This window comes from Trachurus japonicus, chromosome 15, assembly GCF_045865225.1.
Source record: "Trachurus japonicus isolate A0001 chromosome 15, Traja_1.0".
Lineage (NCBI taxonomy): Eukaryota > Metazoa > Chordata > Actinopteri > Carangiformes > Carangidae > Trachurus > Trachurus japonicus.
The window spans coordinates 20,066,953-20,087,794 of record NC_140921.1 but is presented as its reverse complement, the minus strand read 5'-3'; the positions used below and the strand labels follow the sequence as shown (position 1 = coordinate 20,087,794).

At 42.0% G+C, this 20,842-nt stretch overlaps 2 protein-coding genes across 2 annotated transcripts in view; both read left to right on the top strand.

Annotated features, from left to right (window-relative positions):
* The first annotated feature begins 446 nt into the window (after positions 1 to 446).
* On the top strand, positions 447 to 6,955 carry kcnk1b (potassium channel, subfamily K, member 1b). The gene is made up of 3 exons (XM_085800323.1): positions 447 to 1,445; positions 3,426 to 3,821; positions 6,351 to 6,955. The coding sequence occupies exons 1-3, from the start codon at positions 1,091 to 1,093 to the stop codon at positions 6,605 to 6,607; spliced, it is 1,008 nt and encodes a 335-aa protein (XP_085656449.1). The 5' UTR covers positions 447 to 1,090; the 3' UTR covers positions 6,608 to 6,955.
* A 10,106-nt stretch (positions 6,956 to 17,061) lies between these two features.
* slc35f3b (solute carrier family 35 member F3b) overlaps positions 17,062 to 20,842 on the top strand; it is a 52,193-nt gene continuing 48,412 nt past the window's right edge. Inside the window, exons 1-2 of the mRNA XM_085800321.1 lie at positions 17,062 to 17,289; positions 18,329 to 18,543. Of these exons, the coding sequence (XP_085656447.1) occupies positions 17,192 to 17,289; positions 18,329 to 18,543 (313 nt within the window). The 5' untranslated portion in view covers positions 17,062 to 17,191. The remainder of the gene's footprint in view (positions 17,290 to 18,328; positions 18,544 to 20,842) is intronic.

The following is a 20,842-nucleotide window of genomic DNA, read 5'->3' as shown; positions in this document are numbered from 1 at the left end:
TCTAATTGTAGAAGCAGGAACAGCAGGGATGTGCTGTATCTTCTTTCTTCAGGGTCATGGAGTACAATGAGGACAGAACAATAACCTATGTAGCCTACAGTAACTTTCTGGACTAAATAAGCCACTGTAGAAATACATTTAAAAAAAGTTATAGTACGCTAAGGCTATATATAGCAATTAATGTTCATATTATATGCTTGGTTGCTGTATAATGCAATTAGCTAATTTTGTGGTGTGGTTTTATGTTTATGCATCAATTATTTTATAAGTTTTTTATAAGCTATTATAGCCTGAGGAGCCAGTTCTCCCTGAAGCCAGGTGTCTTTCATCGGCGTTGTGATCCTCCTCTTCTTTCCTTCTTTAGTGACAACATAAAAGGCGGAGGGACAGTAACAATAACTCTTGTGACGCCTTTCGACGCCTTTCAATAGAAACCGAAACGCATCTTAGCTGGGAGGAGAGGAGACCTTACGTCACACGGCCTTTGTCGCCGCCACATCACTTGTTTCCTTCACGTGTCAGTCGTAGCTCGGAATTTCGACAACTACGGATGTGAGAGTTTTTCGTCTTGTGATTTTTAGGAATTAAATCACAACTTTAAATGTTTTATTAACAGAATTTGTATAATTTTAAGGCAACAAACGAGAACTTATTTATTCTTTTTTTTTGGCCTAATACTTAGATAAGTAAAAGTGCACAAGGAAGGATTGCACGTCTGTCTGAGTTTAAAAGGATTTTTTTTTTTTTTTTTATGGCGTAGTCGTCTTGCATTAGCACTTGTCTGTTCAAAACCTTAATGTGTCGATCACACCTTAAAACGGAGGAGACTATCAGCCTTTCTAGTCAAAACCCAGCTCTTTTCGTTGGATAATTCTGAGATATCCGATTTGCACTTGAACGCCTCGGCCGCCACAGCAGGTTTTGAGCAGGTTTCTCGGAGGGAAGTGATCCTTCATTTGAGCTTTGTCTTCGTCGCTAGGAGACATTCCGGTAATATAACACGTGAAGGCGGCTAGATTAATAACATTAGTTTTTTAATTTATCACCAGAGACCCCTGCCGTAAACACGGAGGTGACAGACCTCTTAAAAATGCTCCAGTCTCTAGCTAGCAATTCTTGTGTGCGTTTGATACAGAGTCACAAATCGACGTGGTATTTCGTGTCTCTAGTCTTGGGGTATCTCCTTTATCTCGTATTCGGCGCTGTTGTCTTTTCCTCGGTGGAGCTGCCGTATGAGGACGCCCTGCGCCAGGACCTGAGGGCCGTCAAAAAGCAGTTCCTCCAGGACAACGAGTGTCTGTCCGAGGAGCGCCTGGAGCGGTTTTTAAAGAAAGCCCTGGATGCCAGCAACTATGGGGTTTCCATCCTCAACAACGCTTCTGCTAACTGGAACTGGGACTTCACCTCTGCCCTGTTTTTCGCCAGCACCGTGCTGTCCACCACAGGTGAGTGGCGATGGTCGGTGTTAGATCAGGCTCAGGTGATGCTGCAGCAGTGGACCAGGTGCGCAGCTGAAGATAGCAAACTGGGGCTCCTGTTATGGCCTTCATCTTCATTTTATCAACACATCAGTATTTCTGACTTGCCCTGCCACATCTAGGCCACGCAGACGTATTTCCTGCAGAATGCAAAAAAAGAAAAAGAAAGAAAAAAGGCGGCGATAACTGTAAAGAAAACTGATTTTACCAATTGCAAATGTAATTTAATAGTATAGCTTCATCTTCACTTAAAAACATGCTGATCATGCGTTTGGATACATTCACCCTTTATATTATATACTTGTTTAAGTATAGGAGCTAAAGGCAGGCCATGTGTTTTTCTATGATGTGTTTATGTTGGCAAAGTGAACACTGCTTCTCTCTCTCTCAGCTCAGCCTTTACCAAACATTTTGCTTTAAAGGAGCAGCCCTAAAGCTTTACCCACAATGTATCACTGTATGTAGGACAGAGGCAGACCTATGTCCAGTCTCTGGGCCAGAAGGGAACAAACTTGACAGGTTATATGTCAACACCACCTTCTTTTCCCCCCCTTCAGGAAAGTGTATAATTCAGGCAAATCCTTTAAACAAATTGTCTTGTATATTTTGTCCGTAGGCATTAGGACAGTTTTGCATGACACTGTGCGTGGTGTCTGGAGAATTGTCTGTTATCTGCTATTGCACAAAAGGACATGCCATGCAGATACCTGTCTTTCAGTATAGGAACTTTAGTCTGGCCACATGGCAGCAGTTATCTGTGAGGTTTCATCATAGGGCCTATGTGATTATGGAGATAGACTGTGTGCAGCAGCAGCAGCAGCAGCAGCTAAGCTGTCTGACTGCATTAAAGCTCTTTGTTTCTTGTTTTGTGTCTCAACAAAATGCTGTTGATGGCTAAACAGAAACTCGACAGACACCCAGACATCAAACTGAGCCAGGCATCTTTTGTAATTCGTATTTTTTGGTTTTCGTTTTGTTTCTCTTTGTCTGTTGTAACTGCTGCATAGCCCCTGAGATTACACAAAGCAAAGTAGATATGAAACAACATGATCAGACAGACACCATGATGGGCCATTTCCTTTTGCAGCCATATTCATTATTTTTAATGGAAGAGTAGTTGCCTTGTGTTGAAGCAGAAGCCCAAAGTGAGTGGTTTAGGATTTCAGCAGCATATACAGCACAAGCAAACACACACACTGCTGTTTACTCATTTGCACACTATTGTCAGTGAGCCTTGGTATTTTTAACCCTCCTGTTAGGGTCCACTTCATGAGAACATGCTGGTTGTTGTTTTTTACAGTAATGCCTCCTTTACATCAATATGACATAACTCAAAGACTGTTCTCAGTAATCAACCTTTACATGCCTGCAATTGCTCTTACTTACTGTTTATTATCCATTATTGAGTTTAATGACATTTATATTTAATAGGATTCTGTCAGTTCTTGTATTTTATTTCAGGGAACACTTCCAATGTATGCTCAGCCAACCCTCCCTGAATAAATAAAGCTCAAATAAGCTGCAGAAACGGGCTGGATTCCAAAACAGGGTGGAGGAGACAACATGCAAGCTCTTACATTACATATACTTCAACAGCAACACCATATGAATTTACAGTAATAATCATAAGTGCTTTATATTGTCCAACCACAGTCAAATATTAGGCTGCTTGATTATTAGCAAAGGCAGATCATTTGAGGATGTGATATTTGCCAGCAGGTACAGTGTGTTATGTAAAATGCAGATTCATTTCCATAAAAAACCCCACAGATGCAGCAGGTTTGTGCGCTTACAAATCCCCTTTGTGGGTTAATATTTACCTAAACACTTTCACACCTGACATTGTAGCACCACATGAGGAAATAAAGACTAACATCATGTGAGAGTTGACATTCCAGCAGCAGCCTTTATAATTATAACTGAAACGTTTTAACGTCACGTCCGCAGGTTATGGTCACACGGCGCCTCTGTCCGACGGCGGGAAGGCCTTCTGCATCATCTACTCTGTGATCGGCATCCCCTTCACCCTCCTCTTCCTCACCGCCGTGGTGCAGAGGATCATGGTGTTCAGCACGCGGAGGCCGATCATGTACATCCACACGCGCTGGGGCCTGTCCAAGCCGCTGGTGGCCATCGTTCACGCCACGCTGCTCGCCACCGTGGCCATCTCTTGCTTCTTCCTCATCCCCGCCGCCATCTTCTCGGCGCTGGAGGAGAACTGGAACTTCCTGGAGTCCTTCTACTTCTGCTTCATCTCCCTGAGCACCATCGGCCTGGGAGACTACGTACCTGGAGAAGCTGCTAACCAGAGGTTCAGGGAGCTCTACAAAGTGGGCATCACTGGTGAGTGCTGCTGATGAATCTCTGTATTTCCGCTCTGAGGGTTTTAACAGCTGTGAGGTCCAACATCAATCCCTCTTACATCCATTTTCATACTTACTGAGCTGCATTTAATGGAGCTAAGTGAGGCTTCCATATATCAGTGTCAAATTAAATGCAACATTTCCGTCTAGTTACTGTGACCAGAGGATGGATGTGTTTCAAATCAGTGCCAGATTTCTTCTAAACTAAGATGCATCCTGTTGGAAAGCGGATATCATTGCGTCGTGTGTTTGCGGTGGAGGAGCAGCACTTTCTTCCTTATTGGTCCATAAATCAACTCTGCAATAAAACCCTGTAAATCCTATAAAATAATTTGGGTCTCACTATTATAATGCTCTCTTCACAGTGCTGGTTTCTCAGAATTGACGCTGTAGTATTTTGCTGATGTTGGAATATTACGCACAGCGAGTTTTATGACAGTGAACTATCACCTACCTGGTTGTGACATAAGCAGCTGGGTCTATTTTCTGACCTGTTAAAGGTCAAGTGTGTAATATGGGGGTTAAACCGTGATATCTAGCGTTCAGATTCTAGATTGCAGTTCTCGCTCAAAAAAAGGTGTTTACCACGACTGGGACGCGAAACGTGGTCTCTGGCTGGCTGGATTTTTTTCGTTCGGGCTGCCGTACAAACATGGCGGCCCAAGATGGCAACACTCTCTAAGCAAGACCCTTGCTATATGTATATATAAAATAATAATTATAAGGCCATGAAAACCAAACAAATTTTATAGCCATTATACACTTATACAAATATTCATGGGTAGTATATTCAGATTTTGCCAATAAACCTTGCCGATTATTACACACTGAACCTTTAAGTGAAAGCTTACATAAAAAAACAACGTTTTATTCCATTTTCAGTGTGGTAAATTCAAATTGTATTTATCCCAGCTTGACTTAACAGATCAGAGAGCAGTTATCGCACTTTAATTTATAATCCACATTTATATGGTTTTATAAATCATGCCTTAATGTATAGTAGAGGGTTAAAATAGGCTGCGATTGCAAAATGAAATGAAAAGAATCAATACATTTGATCACTGCAGCCTTCAGTGTGCTATACTTCTCTTAACAATGCAGAGCTGATTTAAAGAGATTGGTTTTAATAGCTGTTTGGGTTTTTTTTCTACACAGTGAATGTTGTCAAGCTGCTGTGTTTAATGCCATTCAGATGAAACAAGACTGTGCAGGGAAAGCTACAAATGGCCTAAAGCAGAGTAGAGAGGCATTTACTACAGTTGTGTAGCTAGCTTGCTCCCAGCAGTACTCTCAGGCCTAAGAGTCACAAGAATTAAATAATAATTAAAAAAAAAAACACAAATGACTGAACTGAACCCACCAAGTCTTGACAGGCTACACCAGTGAACTGTCACCTGCCATGCACACTGTGGGTGTGTGGTACGCACCAGCCAGATAGACGTCATTCAGTAGGCACAATGTGTCGACACGTAGGAGGAGACAGAATGTGTTTGTTTGCACAAAAGGACACTGGACACATTTATACAACTTCCTCTATGCAAAAGCTACATGTCCATTTGGAAGTGACATCACCACTGCCTGTAATAAGAGCTGTTGAGGAGAAGAGCTAATAGTGAACAGTCTGCTGCGGTTAATGCTCAAGCCTTGATTTTGCCCCTGGTGATAAGCAGTCGTTGCTTTTATGATGTGCATTCAGGGTGTAGCCACATTCTCTATATATAGGTTACTGTATGCTCTAAATGCAAAGCCACGGTGAATTATTAGGTGCAAAATGGGGTTTTCACATGTACTTATGTGTAGGTCACACACCTGTCTAACCACACCTCGGCGCTTTCGTGGGGGTTTTTTCCGTGTTAATTCTGACATAGGTTTTGCGATTTCAGGTAGAAGTGAAAGATTTTACCTCTAACCCATCTGCATGTGCACGTGGGCGGGGAGGATTTTTAGCATTGTCTCAACCATTTCTCTGTTTCTCTTCCCATAAGACTGCACAACAACAAAGCAGCACACTGTTCTTGTGAACATGTGCTGCCTAACCACTGCCCTCTTGTGTCGATGCAAGTGAACAACCGGCTTTTGGACGATAGGGAAGAGATTCATCATAACGGCATGACCTACAGGAAATTCTACAGACAGACAAAAGACTGAAAAGTATAAACTGTGTCATTTAAAAAGTCACTTTTCAGTTCTACAAACATACTTCTTCAATTTTAATGTCATTTCAATTTCAATTCATTTGTTTAGGAAATGGGACAGTACATATTTATGGACATTTATAATGTAAATATGAATGAGATTATTGCCATATGGCTCATTTCTATCTCTTGTCCCATTGGCAGGTAGGTGTTAGGTAGAAAAACAAGACGGAGAATGACAAAGCTTTACCAATAAGAGAATAAAGAAAACAACACAGACTATGAGTTGGGGATCAGGGCTGTGGAAGAAACCTGAAACAAACTACGTTTTTAATATGCAGCACCTTTCTTTACCTGTGTGTCTGTCTTCTCAGTTTACCTGATCCTGGGTCTGATCATCATGCTGGTGGTGCTGGAGACCTTCTGCGAGCTGCAACAGCTGAAGCAGCTGAGGAAGATGTTCTACCTGAAGAAGGAGAAGCCACACGACCGCCTCGCCATTTTGGAGCACGACCAGCTGTCCTTCACTACGGTGTCCAACAGAGCCACGATGCACAATGAAGACAAGACCCAGCCGTTTGTTAGCGTCCCAACTCTGGTCTCCCCTAACGACGACCCCATGATTCAGTAAACAAAGACGAAGCAAACACCTATTTGAAGGACGAAAACACATAAGTGGGGGGTAATGCACGCAAGAGTATAGGTAGAATGAGTAGATCCTAAGTCTCAGCTCTAGACATCCTGCAAAGCTCAGCCCTGCAAAATTTAGTCATAAAACTAGTTGAGACTGTTGAGATCAAGCAAACAATCGTCCTTACCAAACACAATGCTGACATCACAGTGCTATGCAGCAGAAATTCACTTTATGCACATTAATTAGGGAGAAAATTAATATTTTAAAAGGGACTCTAGAGATAAAATCAGTGGTAAAAGAAAAGCCTTCTGCTGTATTTATGACTCACAGGAGCTAAGCTCCTTTATGAGCTGTTATTTACTGAATATTTAGCGACACTTTAGGAACTAATTGGTCTCTTTAATCTAGATGAAGTGTAAGACAATTAAGTGTAGTCTGTCACAAAATAGTACATATGTGGAACAATATGTATGTATCTTATTAATAGAGATGAGTGACGGGTATGTGGAATGTACATAATCAGGTTAAGGATGTAAAGTATAGTGTCATCTAGATTCTAGAATGAACACAACTCTTAACGATGAGCCAAAGTGAAGCCAAAACATACAAACAGGTCCAGTAATTAACGGTCATTTTGAGGTCAGAATCTTTTTTCTTACATAATCTTCAAAGTGCTGGTTGTCGACCGATCGAAGCTTGTTGATGGGTGAGCTGTGAAGTCCTTTCAGCTGGTCGACTCCCATCGATTTTTGAAGAGTTTTTGAAAGTTTCAGGGGCCCGATTTTTCCATTGCATAACACGGGTCACATGGTTCACTGAAAGAGAGGTTGCAGTTGATCCTGAACAAAAGCATCTGAACAGAAACAGACATTGTGTGTCACGAACAATAAGCAAAACCACTTTACTCCGTCAATGTTTTGCAGCACTTTTGGTTCATCTTTACAGAGTTGACCGTTCTATTTGCACTCCACGCCGTCGCATTTCATTGTGAGGAAAAGTGTTTTTGCAGATGTGTGTATTTTTTTCCCCAACATGTTGCAGTGCTGTTTCAGAGTTGTCCATATGTGGTGATAAGCACTATAATTTATTGATTTGTCTGAATTGCTTAATGTGTGCCAGACTGTGTGAAAAGGGAAACAAGGTTAGCCCAGCTTAAAAAGGGAACCACAGAGCGCCGGCTGCCCTGTTGCATTTTACTGTCGATAGAGAGAGAGCTCAGTTTGCACATGTACTGAAACCAGACAGTGGTACAGGAAAAAAAAAACTGTTTGGGATTTCTTTGAGGGAAAAAAAGGACACGGTTCTAAAGATTTCATCAGTGAAACAGGAAATATTTTTAAAGAAAAAGATGTTGTTACTTCTGATCTGTAAAGGCAAGACATTGAACAGAAACTATTTTACTGTATTGACATCCTTTTTGAATGTCGAAAAATATATTTTTAGATATGACACAAGGGAGGTTTACAAAATTTTGTTAGTAATTTATGAAAGTGATTCTGTACTAAAAAAATGGTACGAAAGGGAAACTTGAAACTAAATTCAAGCAGCTTAGATTGAACCATCCACGTTCTGGTTATCTACCACATCAGTTTTTAATCTCCCCCAACAAGGGAGAAGGCTTTCCATTATTTGAATTTAAACCAGTGGATTTGCACTTGCAGGATAGTGATACTGAACTCCTCTGTGTGTCTTAAAAACTACATTTCTAGCAGGAGGTAAAAAGCCTTGGCAGAAGTACTAATTTCATGTCATTATCCGTCCTTTAACATTCTGTTTGGTGCAGGCACCCACACATGCAGTCTAGCCTTTTACCTGTGATGCAGATACATTTGTCATTTTTACTTATTTAATGCATTCATTCGAACATGACGTGCATCTGTGTGAGTTTTAACAGTGTTTCAGTCTCTGTTGCTGAATTTCTGACCTCATCTTTTTCTGTGCTACATTCATGACACAGTCGCAGCCTTTTATAAAGTCTTGAATGTACAGTAATGAATGAATGCTGTTTGCTAAAGTGAGATTCGAGGCCTGACCAGCGCATAGCATTTTTCTCTTGCTAATGTGCCGGCTCTGTTTAGCTTAGTAGTAGTGACGTTTACTGTAAGTTCAGCTGCAGCAAGGCGCCGTGACCACTTGAAAAACGAGCTTTGATTGTGTCAGCATTTGAGTTCCCCCACTGATCTGACCGATATTGTACTTCATAGATCAGTGGTGGATTCTTCATGTTTTTGTTCACCAGTCTTGGCCTTCATGTAAACTGTGAAGCATTGATACTGCTCATATTGTCTGCTGAGAAAAAGGAGAACTTGAATTTTGGTAATGTTTGTCGGGAGGGGGTTCTCTCTTTTACTGTACGACGTTCCTCTGTTTTTGTAGATGCGTTGAATAGACTGATGTCACGGCTTTTACCCTTCAGCGTGAACTGTTGCTGGCAGTGTTTGTCATCATGCAGTTTGTCTTGAAGGTGAAGTAGCTCTAGCTTTGTTCAGGGAGTAAACATTGTGTCCAGGATTAACAAATGGAAGCACACTGACATTATGTATTTATGCTGACAATACCGACATGTTTGGAATATTTTGGACCCATGTAGTTTCTGTACATATCTGTCCAGCAGTTGTGACGCATACTGTAGATACATACATAATATGCACAGTTGAGTATTTCAGTGTTACAATACCGACATTGTAATGCTGCTTTGCCATCAAGGGTTTGTGTAAACTTCATTTTCAGCGTAAGAAGTGACTCCATGAACTGTAAAATATCAGTGTCTTAAATAAAGTGTTGGTTTATTATGACTGCACTTGAATTCTTTGCTAATTATTCCAGGTCACAGACAAAAAGCATGCAGCTGTTTGCCTCCAGCAACATGTGTTATTATATAACATGTATTCAAAGTGACAATATACTTGAATATTGAATGAATTTAAGGGCGAGAGCCATGGACAGTTGTACGCACACAAAACCACTCGGATGAATGGGAAAGAAGAAGGGAACAAATGGTAATGAAGGTGATTGAGGTCCTTTTTTTTAAGTAGGAATAAAATTGTTGGTTCTTGAATACACTCTCTTAGTTTTCCGTCTAATCCTCGAATATGAAATGGAGGTGGATGTTTAGCACATCTTTGTTTCCATCACAGAAGAGCAGTAATTGAAGTTGGGGGTGGTTGCACAAGAGCCTTACATCCCAGGCAGTGATGAGCAGAAAATGCTTTTCTTATTTGAGCATAAATGGAAATGATTTGCACATCAGACTCATCAAATGTGGCACTTCATAAAAAGACAGGACGTCGTTAGCTGCTGAAAGACACTCATTTATTATGAGAACATGCAAAGAACAAAGCTGTTGAATACACTGGTTTATAAACTCTCGCTATGATTTCAAAATATTAAGCACAAAGAAATAATGGCACCTAATAGATGAAATAAAACTTTAATCTGTAATAGTAATTTTATACCTTTTAACATCTGGATTCAGCCCAGCACTTGAAAACATGTAGAGAGCAAATGTAATTTTGTATGTTTATTGTGTTGGCCCCTAGCCGAACACATTATAGACTAGGGAAAAAATGCAATGCTTTGTTTTATTCAGCAGCTGTATTTCTTATTGAACACAAGTGTAATTACCTCTGACATGCAGGCACCTCATACTGCAGAGCAGCTGAGCCCGCATCCATGTTATCAAGTTTAACTGCCTGGGTGAAGATGAGGCGAAGGCAGCTCCTGGCAAAGTATTTATTGAGCGCACGTTGTGAGAACACAATTACCTGTGGGCGCACAGTAATTGGAAATAACTGTTGAGGATTGTCAGACAGTTTGATACAGTATACAAATCTGCCATGTTGTGACTCTGCACAGAATGGCAACTGTGTCTGTTTGCATAATGTGATTAGAACAAATTTGACTGTAATCAGATTTGAATCCCTGCTTTAAAGTAGGAAATCTATCAAAACACAACAACAGCAACCCAGAGCCACATGCAACTCACCTCTTGCTCTCATTCAATCCATACAGTGCAAATCAATATACAGAAGTATATTGACTCTGTAATAAAACTCCTTTATATACAGTACATTATTATAGTTTGGAAAAACTCAGCAAAAACACATCACTGTTGTGTTACTGTTAGCCCACACACACTTAATACAGTCACACTCTTATGATTTATTTATTCCCTGCCTTTGTGCATAAAAATATAAACTGTGCAGGTTTAAAATAGAAATTATGAACATGCATTGTCTGCATGTGGCAGTGCAACTTTTTAACACAATAATAACAGGGTTTCCTACCAGGTCTGTGTAATCTTCTGCTGTTCTAATTGTCTGTGGCGGCATTGGTGCATGCAGGGTGGCATTATAGAGGTCGACAAAGAGGCCAGTATCCAGATCCCTCTAAATGAGACTGAATGAGTTTTCATATTATTTGTGTTCATAAAAAAAGAAGTAAACAAGTATTGAATGAAAAGCAGGGAATTAAATGTTCTGTGTGCACCAGCGGGATCTGTGCTTGTACTGCAATATGAGATTGCTGACTCCAGAGAGTCCGACAGCAAAAGACTTTCTGTACCACTGGCACACAGCCAGTTAAAGTACACCTACACTTGTGGACATCACATCTTCGAGTGCGGCGCTGTGTCCCTCCGTTGTTTGCTTTTAATTCGTACCCCCACACAAACGTGTACATACAGTACAGTTGTCAGTAGCTGCAGCCGGGCTGTCAGTCAGAGGTGCAATGGGGCAGAACGGCACTATCCCCTGAAGGCCAAGCTCGACACACCAGGCTGAAATTTACCAGCCGCTTCTTGTCATTAATATTGCTATTTGATCTTTTTGCAAATCCACACAGGGAACTACCTGAGCCTGAGCTGCATGTGAAGATAAAAGAATTCCGCTTTATGTTTAAATCCTGCAAAGAGAAGAACTCTTTCTTTTTTTTTGTCTCGGTGCTGAGAACCGAGAGAAGCAGCAGCGCACTGAATCCGCAGCTATTCTTTAAGGATGCACAAATAATGCAACACTGCTGTGTTACAGCTAGTTGCAGATGCATTATATCCACAATACTCACTCCAGCAAAACCCAAGAGTAACACACAGTGGAGAATCGTCCAGGAGTGTATTGTGTAATGCTTGACATTTCATCAGTCAGTTTTGTTTTTTTTGTTTTTTTTACAAGTCTGTTGTTGCAACTTTGGCTCCTCATGCACCACTGGTCCAAGGACTCAGGGGTCATCCAGGGCAGAGGGTGGGTTGGATTGGACTGAGGCGACGACTGGCATCTACCCTATAGCACCGCTTTCTGATGGTGGAGCAACTCTATTTATATCCTGACACACACACTGGGACTATGGGAATGCAGGAGGCCTCAAGCGCAAACATTCCCCACTGCCAGCTCTGTAACTACTTTCATTTGGTATAGCAAACACCACAGTATCAAATTCCTATTGCAAAGCGAGCCTTGATTATGTTTACTGAATGATAATGAGGATTCACTTTTATTAACTTACCCATGCAGGAAATAACATAACTGAATCATGGGGTTGCACATTTGGGACTGCGGTAATATTTTTCGAAGCAGAAGAATCATATATGTTCAGATATGCGCACAGCGAACACTTAGCAGGATATTCACTGCCCCAGTTAACTGTGTCTTGAATGTATAAGAGGTGAGACAAACTGACAGGACCAGAAGAAAGGAGGAGAGAAGAGCGGAAGTGGCAAGTGGATGCTGCAGCCAGAGGCATTCTCTCTCTCTCTCTCTCTCTCTCTCTCTCTCTCTCTCTCTCTTGCAACCACTCTGCAGTGAAACCTCCATCTCTGCAGTGTGGACTCACACTTAGCTCCATACAAAGACTTTATACATTATGCACATTTATTAGCTGCTGGATAACAAAGCATGAATATGTTAAAGAGAGGAACAGTGGGGGGTATTGAGGGGGGGGGGTCTGCAGTTGTTTTCCCAGGAGTTGAGACTTCTGAAGAAAATCCATCGCAGGTGGAAACGTCGTCATCAGTCATGCTGAAACAGATGGAGCAACTCCTGGGAACCCGAACTGCACAGCCCACGTTTTTCTGTCTTTTCCACTTTGTCATCCCACCAAAGCTGACATCCAGGCGAATCAGACCTGCGTGTGATGTTCAGCTGAGTGAAAACGCTGGGGAAAAAATAGTTTGAAGGCCACCAATTAGATGAGGAAAGGCACTGGGCGGTGGGTCTTTGACCAACACAGCTTGTGTTAAATTCTAAACACATGGAGGACCAATGCTGGCTGATTTAATTGCTGTCTCAGTTATCCGGTTTTATCAGAATGCATTTACGGTAATCTGAGAAGAGCTCGCCAAGTCTTCACTCTCCAAAACTCACTGAAAATAATTGCTTATAAATATTCAGAGGAAGCAGTAACTTGTTCCAGGTGGGTAATATTTGACAATTTTCAGGATTTGGAGAAACAGAGCGGTGACTTTTTTTTCCTGTGCTACATGGGGTGACCAATTGCTACAAATCATATCTGGCAAATTGGGAAACAATTATGTAAAGCAGACATTTATTTGAGGAGAGGTACGTCTCATTTAAGAACAGAGAAGAAGTGGGATTTACACGTAGAGAGCAGTGGATGGATTTTCAGTCTAATAAAGTAAAATCACTTTAATATGAAGAGAAAAATGAAGATGCCAGTTCCATTTTATCTACATGATCCTAGTTCAGACAGAGCTCATCATCTATGCGATTTTCCTCAACATTTCCTTTGTGAATTGTTGTGAAACTGTCTGCTGAAGTCCTGTCATCTTTTAATATTAATAGTAGCAGGGAAATAGGCTACTTCCATGTATTTTTGTCTTCTTGTTGGCTGCCAACGAAACTTAAAAGGGAATATGTGAGAGTGGGAATCGGGGCAGATTATGCTGACCAGAGGAGAAGACAGATGTTGCTGGACTTTTTCTCCCCCACTGGAGCTGTTTGCCTGGGCAGCTAACTACTTCCTGACGTCAGTACACACACAATATCGTCAACAGCTCCTCTCATCCTCCGAGATTCTGATGGTTACTCCCCAGCTGTGTGTCAACCTTACAAATAATGGCAGCTGCATAACAAAGACAGCCTAAAGAAATCACCCAGGCCCTTCGGACTACAGGGTGCCGATTTCATAAAGGTTATGTTTCCTTCTGGCTGGAAGAACATATCAACAGATCTTTTTTTTCTCCAGCAATGAAGGAATAGATGTGTCTCTATGTCTCTTGCAAATTTCTCCACATGTTGGCATATACACAAATGTAAAAGCCAATGATCAGCCGCTGAATGATGAAGAATAACTTATGTTTACAAAACCTCTTAGGTATTTAAACACACTGTAATGAATGTGGCCTCTTTTACTGGCTAAGAGTTTGGTTTCCCAGCCTGTGTCGTCCAATCATCAGTGGCCTGGTACACTGTTTCCAGGCTGAGAGCTGTATATTAAATATTGATGGTGAGAAGAGAGAGGATTTACATCATACTTTTTTTTTCTAAATTGTATGCAACTGGACACAGGAGGATAAGAGACACAATGGAAACGACTGAGAGAGGAGCTCAAGGTTTCTAACATGCAGGCTCTTTGTTTCTGACTGAGCACTGAATTGCACACAGTTTTTGAGGGGAAAGAACTAAAAGGGATGTTTTAAGGAAGAAGAGCGAATCCCCACATGTAACATGGACGCTGTGCACTTTAAAATGTGTCAGAAATGTATGAATCATCATCATCATCATGGAATGAAGCTTGAAATAGGACATTAGCAGTCCTCCTGATTAAGTGAACTGAATGTGATGTCATGTAAGCTGTCTAAATAAAGGTAATGTTAAAATGCCAGCATTTACATGTAGGCCTTCTTCTTGGCAACCATTTTGACCTGTGATCGCCCATTAGAATTTAATGCAGCGTCATTATAGACACCACTGGTTACTCAGTGATTCTGCTGCGAGAAAGCTTAAAACACCTCTTTTCATGACTGATATTTTGACTTGTCATGGTGCAGGAAAGGCACAGTTATTAAATTATTATTATTAAAATTATTAAATTATTAAACAGCGTTAATCATGGCTTCATTTCATGGCACTGTGAACGCTGGCCCACTGTCATTTGATGGAATAGAGCCAGTGTTAATGTCATTAGCTGGCTCAATACTTCTATCCATCAGAAGTGCTTTGATGAAAATAATTGCATAGAAAACAAATACCTCATTAACAAGTGATTATGTTAGTGACTACTAGTGTCTATATCTATATCTATCTATCTATCTTGTGTGTGAACCAAGAGGATGGATCACCCTCATTGTTCATTTTATGTCTCTTGGCCTTGAGCTTGGCCCTCTTACTTTATCTCTGATCCATATTTAGAAAGGAGCGCAGTGCCCTGTAGATTGGGGCACCAATTAAATCTCTATTAGAAGACTGATGATGTGGAAGATGGTGTACTGGATGGCAGTGTATGACTTGAACGTATCAGCACGTCCTTCCACACAAACTATTTCACTATATGTGTGGACGGGTGTCCGCATTCTTCTTCAGTTTTGGCAAAGCGGAGGGTGGAACAGCGAGAATTGATTTGGCCTTGGCTGAGCTGTGAAGTTGAGAGGTGCATTATGCAAGATGAACCTGATCCTCTTCTCCCCAAGATTTTGTCGATGGGAGGTGTTGACCTGTTTATTGATGACTAGACTACACTTTTTTGCTTGAGTAAGCACAGGTCCCCCCCCCACCCCTTCCTTTTCCCAAACCATCCTCACCGCCACCCCAACCCACTGTGTGTGTGCAGGACATGTGAGGTGAAGCTTGTCACTGATCGATGCAAAAACCTGTCTTCAAAACACAGTTGGTGTGCCTGTGCTGCTCTGCGCAGTCAGGAGCCCACAGGATGCCGACGCAATGCAGCGAGTGGAGCACAGACCCGGGACCCTTGGGCAGCGCTACTCCATTCATGCAAGGTAGAGCACCACTACTTCCTGATTATAAAAACTGCTTGTGCTGCTTGGCTTTGTGTAGAGAAAGCAATAGAAAATAATGCATCTAACCTAAACATTGTCACACTTGGTAGATAAATCTAGAAAGAGCATGAAATTCAGATCATCTGTAGTGTAAACAGTGAGAAAGTTTAAGTAGAGGTAATCCAAATTCATTTACCTTGCTGTCAGTGTCAATCTTTAACAACAGATCTCACAGAGTGCACTGTGTACTCGCTGTGTGGCACTGTTCACACTTGAGAACACAAGAGACAAAAAACCTTCTTGATTTTAATTTCCAAGGAGAGATAATCACCACCAGTGAACGTAATTACTCCTGTTACTAGAAGCACATTGCTGATTGAATGTAATCAACAGCATCCCTGTAATTGTCTGATTCAGCTGAGCAGAGGCAACATTTCTGCCGTTCAATACCTCACACAGACATTTGAGATACAGGCCTTTGCCATCATCTTGAAAATGCTGGTGGGTTCCTGGACTATGAATAATGGACAAATGGGGAACCGGTGGCCTGTGAATTGCCGTGAAATCTATAGTATAGTAACTGAAAATGTTTGTCTGGTGACAGCAGACCAGCTGCAGTCAATATTATCTAGCATATTCCACACAATAAAGTGTGGCAACCCCCACACAACACAATAAATCAAACAAATTATAAAAGAAATGGAAAACTAGGCCGGAAAGGACATTTTGTGACTGATGTGCTGTTAGAAATGTTGTCAAATTTAATGGGGCAGTATTTATTTAAGACAAAAGCAGGGGTGTATGTTTGAAGGATATCACATCATCAAGATAATAGTGAAATTTACTGCGCCTCCGCACAATACTCCCATCCCCTCTTTTGTTTCTTTGGTCTTAGAAATAGAAAGAAAAGCTAAGAACACCCACTACACCTACTTCACACTTCAATATGCAATATATCTGTTTCTTCTTCTTTTTTTGTCATCTTGAGCCAGAGAGATTTGCTGTGCCTGTCTGAATGTGACAGTATGAGGACTTTTGGAGCCACAAAGCCACAGAGAAAAGTACTCAAACACTTCATAGACAGAGAGATGAGTCAGTTTAGTTGGGGATGTGCGATGACTGAGATCCAGGGGCCACTAGGGGTCCTTGTGGGGCCCTGAGAGGGGACAGCAGATTCAGTTTGATCTTATATCTCAGCAAAGAATGTGCCAGAATAGCCTGACCATTGGGATTTTAATACATCTCGATGGCTATGCAGGAAAATGGTTGGAGACTTTCTGATGGGTGTCAAAGTACCGAAGTGGTGGTTCGGATTGTTGAGGTTAAAAGGGGTTACAGCTGGTACAGTGTATGTATGCTTTTGTATTTCAGACTTTGGGGGGTGAGTGAATCCAGCAGATGGTGCTGTTGCAGTGTCTCCAGCGCGCAGCAGCATCCGGAGCAGCGCGCACAGTCTTTTAATGTTGAAACAGCGTTGTACTGTAGTGGCCAAGCAGGCAAAGCAAGCAGGCAGGCGGGCATATGTCTGTGGAAGGTGAGCAGGGAGCAGGATGATGGTTGTGGTCTCCGTCCGCCTCGATGAGGATTTAGATTCACAGTAGCTGCCCCTGCGTTGTTGTGGCCTTTTGAGGATGTATGGCGATGGAGAGGGCACAGTGTGGGACCGGGTCGGACGGCCCCACCGGGACTGCATGTGCTACCTTGGACCTCCTACTACTTTGATGCCGATGTAAGACATTTAAACTTTCACAAATGCTTTGCAGCCCAACGGCGGACGCACGTACAGGACGCACCTGTTGCGCACTATGATTTCCCAGGTGCATTGATAAAGTGAATTGACTTTTAAGTGTTAAAATAACCAATAACGCATGAGTATAATTTTCTGTAAATCTCAATCAGTGATGTTTTAAATGTTGGAGCTGTTGCTTTATTGTAATTGTTTGGAGGCAGGTTATATTTTCCTCTATAAAAAATAAATGATGGGAGCTATAATGGGAGAATTACGGCGGCACAAGGGGTAATTATACACAGATCTAGTGTGAATGGGTCAGTAAATAATGATTTGCTTTCAGATATTGACGGTTTCATAACAGCTGAGAGGATCTCGGGTCATCACTGTGCTACTTTGTGTGGTTCATCATCACACCACAGAGCTTCACTTGGTGCAAAATTACATCTTTTTTTTTTCTTTGTTTTGCTTTATGTCACCTGGTGGACACAGAATAACAACCCACCACCTCTGTGGTGTGTAGCTGTGTGGTGTTAAAGGGCTGCTGCTGCTGCTGCTGCTGCTGCTGCTGCTGCTTATGTTGCTGCCTCTGTTGTGCAGATAGTAGTATTCTGTGCGCAGATTTGTGCTCCAGTGCCCATCTACCATCATGCCCGGAGCTGTCACAAGTGTTGCTCCTCCATCTCTACAAATCACACACGATCGATTCATTAGTTTCAAATTCCTATAAACCCATAATAGGAGCTGTACGGTGCATAGTAGCCTATACAACAGTTGCAGGACCAGTCACTTTCGCTTTGTGTCTTTCACAGTGTTGTTGCGCGGACGCAGGGCCAGTGAAGGATGATGATTTCTGTACTGTACAAGAGAGGCGCTGCGGGGGGCCTAACAACACTGACTTTCCCCCTGCTTTGGCCAAGGAGAACTCTTATCTTATCAAGTCATAACACAGGGTTTCCAGGCTCCCTTCCCCTTTGCCAAGAGGTCCCAGTTTGTCTTGTATCCTAACACCGCCGTCCCCTTGCTCTTTTCTTCCCAGCGGGATGCGCAAGTCGCCCGACGTGAGCCCCAGAAGGCTTTCGGACATCAGCCCTCAGCTCAGACAGCTCAAGTACCTGGTGGTGGACGAGGCCATCAAAGAGGACCTCAAGTCCTCCCGCTCAGTTGAGGACATCAACAGCGCGTCCATAGAGGAGAGGATACTGCGCATCACCGGCTACTATGGATATCAGCCTTGGAGCGCGAGCTACAAGAGTGAGTCAGTTTACACACATGGAGAGATGTGAACTTCTGTAACATGCAGTGTGTTACATGTGGTGAGGTCAGGTAGGCCACACTGTGTATACACATTAATAACAGAGTGAGAGTGGTGTGTGCTATTAAACACTGCTCTTCAGTATCATTTAGTTTGGATGGAGTGCTTTTGAGTGGGTGGATGGAATAACTCCATGTGAGAGTATAAAGTGTAGGCTATTAATCCATACTAACCAATGGGAAAGCAGTTCTACATGGTTACCTAAGACTCAATTAGACATTGTAGATTCTCAGATTTACGTAAGGTGGAATGATGTGTCCTCATTTATATCCCAGCATTTCATCCTCATCCTTTAAGTCACATTACCCTGAATGTGGTGTTAAAGCATAGAACAAGGGTTGGCATTTCATCTACAGTGCGTGTGTGCTGCACAGAATAAAAAGCAGAGCTCATCTGAATGACACGATCATTATTCTCTCAGTCACCATGATGCTGTCCATCTTCAGCGCTATTATCACTGAATCTAAATGTCCCCTCACCCCGAGAGTTTGCTGCTGAAGCATCAGTGTTGCTTTATGGTTGTTGCAGGCAGAGGAGCTATAGTGTTTGCTTCACTGGAGCTGTGGAGTCAGACAGTGGGAACGTTGCTTGCAGCAGTTTGGTTCTTTGAAGAAAAAATAAAGTTGTCAACGCAGCTTTTATTTCTCTCTCTCACACATTCTCTCTCTGCGTCCCTTTAGTTGATTTGCATCTTTTTCTTTTTTTGCACACAGCAGTAAAGTCTGGGCTGTAACTGTTCCGGATGGTGTTGTATAGATTACAGTCTTGCTCCACTTGCTCTTCATCTGGCATCTCTCACTTTGTGTGTGATGGTTGCAAGGATTAGTCAGAGTCCTAACATCTGTCAGTCTGTTGTTTATAAGTTTGTTATCGCTGTTCTGATGTGAGCACATTCAGTAGTTTGCTTTTTGCTGGTGGACGACCTTCAGCTGATGGGCAAATTTTGTAAATTTCATATGAGAGACTGCAATATTAAACAGCTGCTGGGCTATTTCAAAATTCATGGGCCTATACCTCACATCTGAACGCTGCAGATGTAACAGGACAGACTGCTGTTCAGATCTCAGGTCATCTTAACTGCTTTTGTAACCGCTGGTGCTGTGGCGGAAATAGAGACAGCCATGTAAGGTGGAATATTTCACTATTAAATGGAAGGTACTGTGGGGACGTGGAGATGTTGCATGTTTATTTATTTTAATGCGATGAAAAGTGGCTGCACAAATAACTATATTTAAATATACCACACTACAAAGATTTTATTGCATTATGTCTTTTTATAGACATTTTAACTTTGATCTGTGTCTGGTTGCTTCACTCTCAATCAGAAATTACATTTGTTATGTGCAGGCGTTTTGTGCTCTTACCTCTAAAACTGTGTTCGAAACTAATTCCACCAACTCATTATCCTCCATGTAACTGCTGCATTTCATTTAATTGCCTAATTAAAATAGCTGTTGTGTAACAGACATAACGACAATTGCTGCTTGTTAGAGTGGGTTCTGTTTTTATTACACTGAAGGTGAGTTATGACATAAGCGCCCATTCTCCCAAAAGCACACAGGCATTTCACATCATACGAGAGAAATGAAGGGTTTAATTCCACAGCACGACGCTCATGTTCAGCAGAGAAGTATTCACCTGTCACTCGCTCAGTTGTATAGTGGAGTCTAACATGGTACTTTGCGGGTGACAATTATGTTGCAAATCAAGTATTTCATGACGAGCTGTACCGTTGCATCACATATTTTCCTGTGTGTGTGTGTGTTCGGTTCATTTTTGTGTTTTGCCTCCCAGGAAGTGTTGAGTTGGTCCAGATTGTTTCCGGGTTTTTGTTTTGTTTTGTTTTTCTTACCTAAAGTGATATTAAAATATGTCATATTCAAAATCAACACTGCCCTTAGCTCTTCCTGGCCCACCTATAGTTGCAGCTGTGTTTTATGGTTGCATGCTATGTGTTGAACACAATCAGCCCTCAGCACCCCACCAAAACACACACACACACACACACACACACAACCTGACTGCACAGGACACAGCGACAGAAAGCAGTGGCTGCTGGCTGAAGAGGGGGAGGGCTGTTGCTGAAGGCAGCCAGTTTCCATAGAGGTGGGAGGCTGAGTACTTCTCAGTAGGGTGCAAATAGATGGCTGTTTGTTTCATTTACCACCCACCTTTCCAAACTGGCACGTGTGCTCTCCCATACAGGAGTAAGCAGAGTGAAGAGGGAAAGTGGAGACA

Excerpts from the sequence above, each read along its gene's own strand:
- kcnk1b (XM_085800323.1), top strand. The coding sequence starts at position 1,091 with ATGCTCCAGTCTCTAGCTAGCAATTCTTGTGTGCGTTTGATACAGAGT. Across the intron at positions 1,446-3,425 it reads CACCGTGCTGTCCACCACAG|GTTATGGTCACACGGCGCCT; the intron begins GTGAGTGGCGAT and ends TCACGTCCGCAG. Across the intron at positions 3,822-6,350 it reads CTACAAAGTGGGCATCACTG|TTTACCTGATCCTGGGTCTG; the intron begins GTGAGTGCTGCT and ends CTGTCTTCTCAG.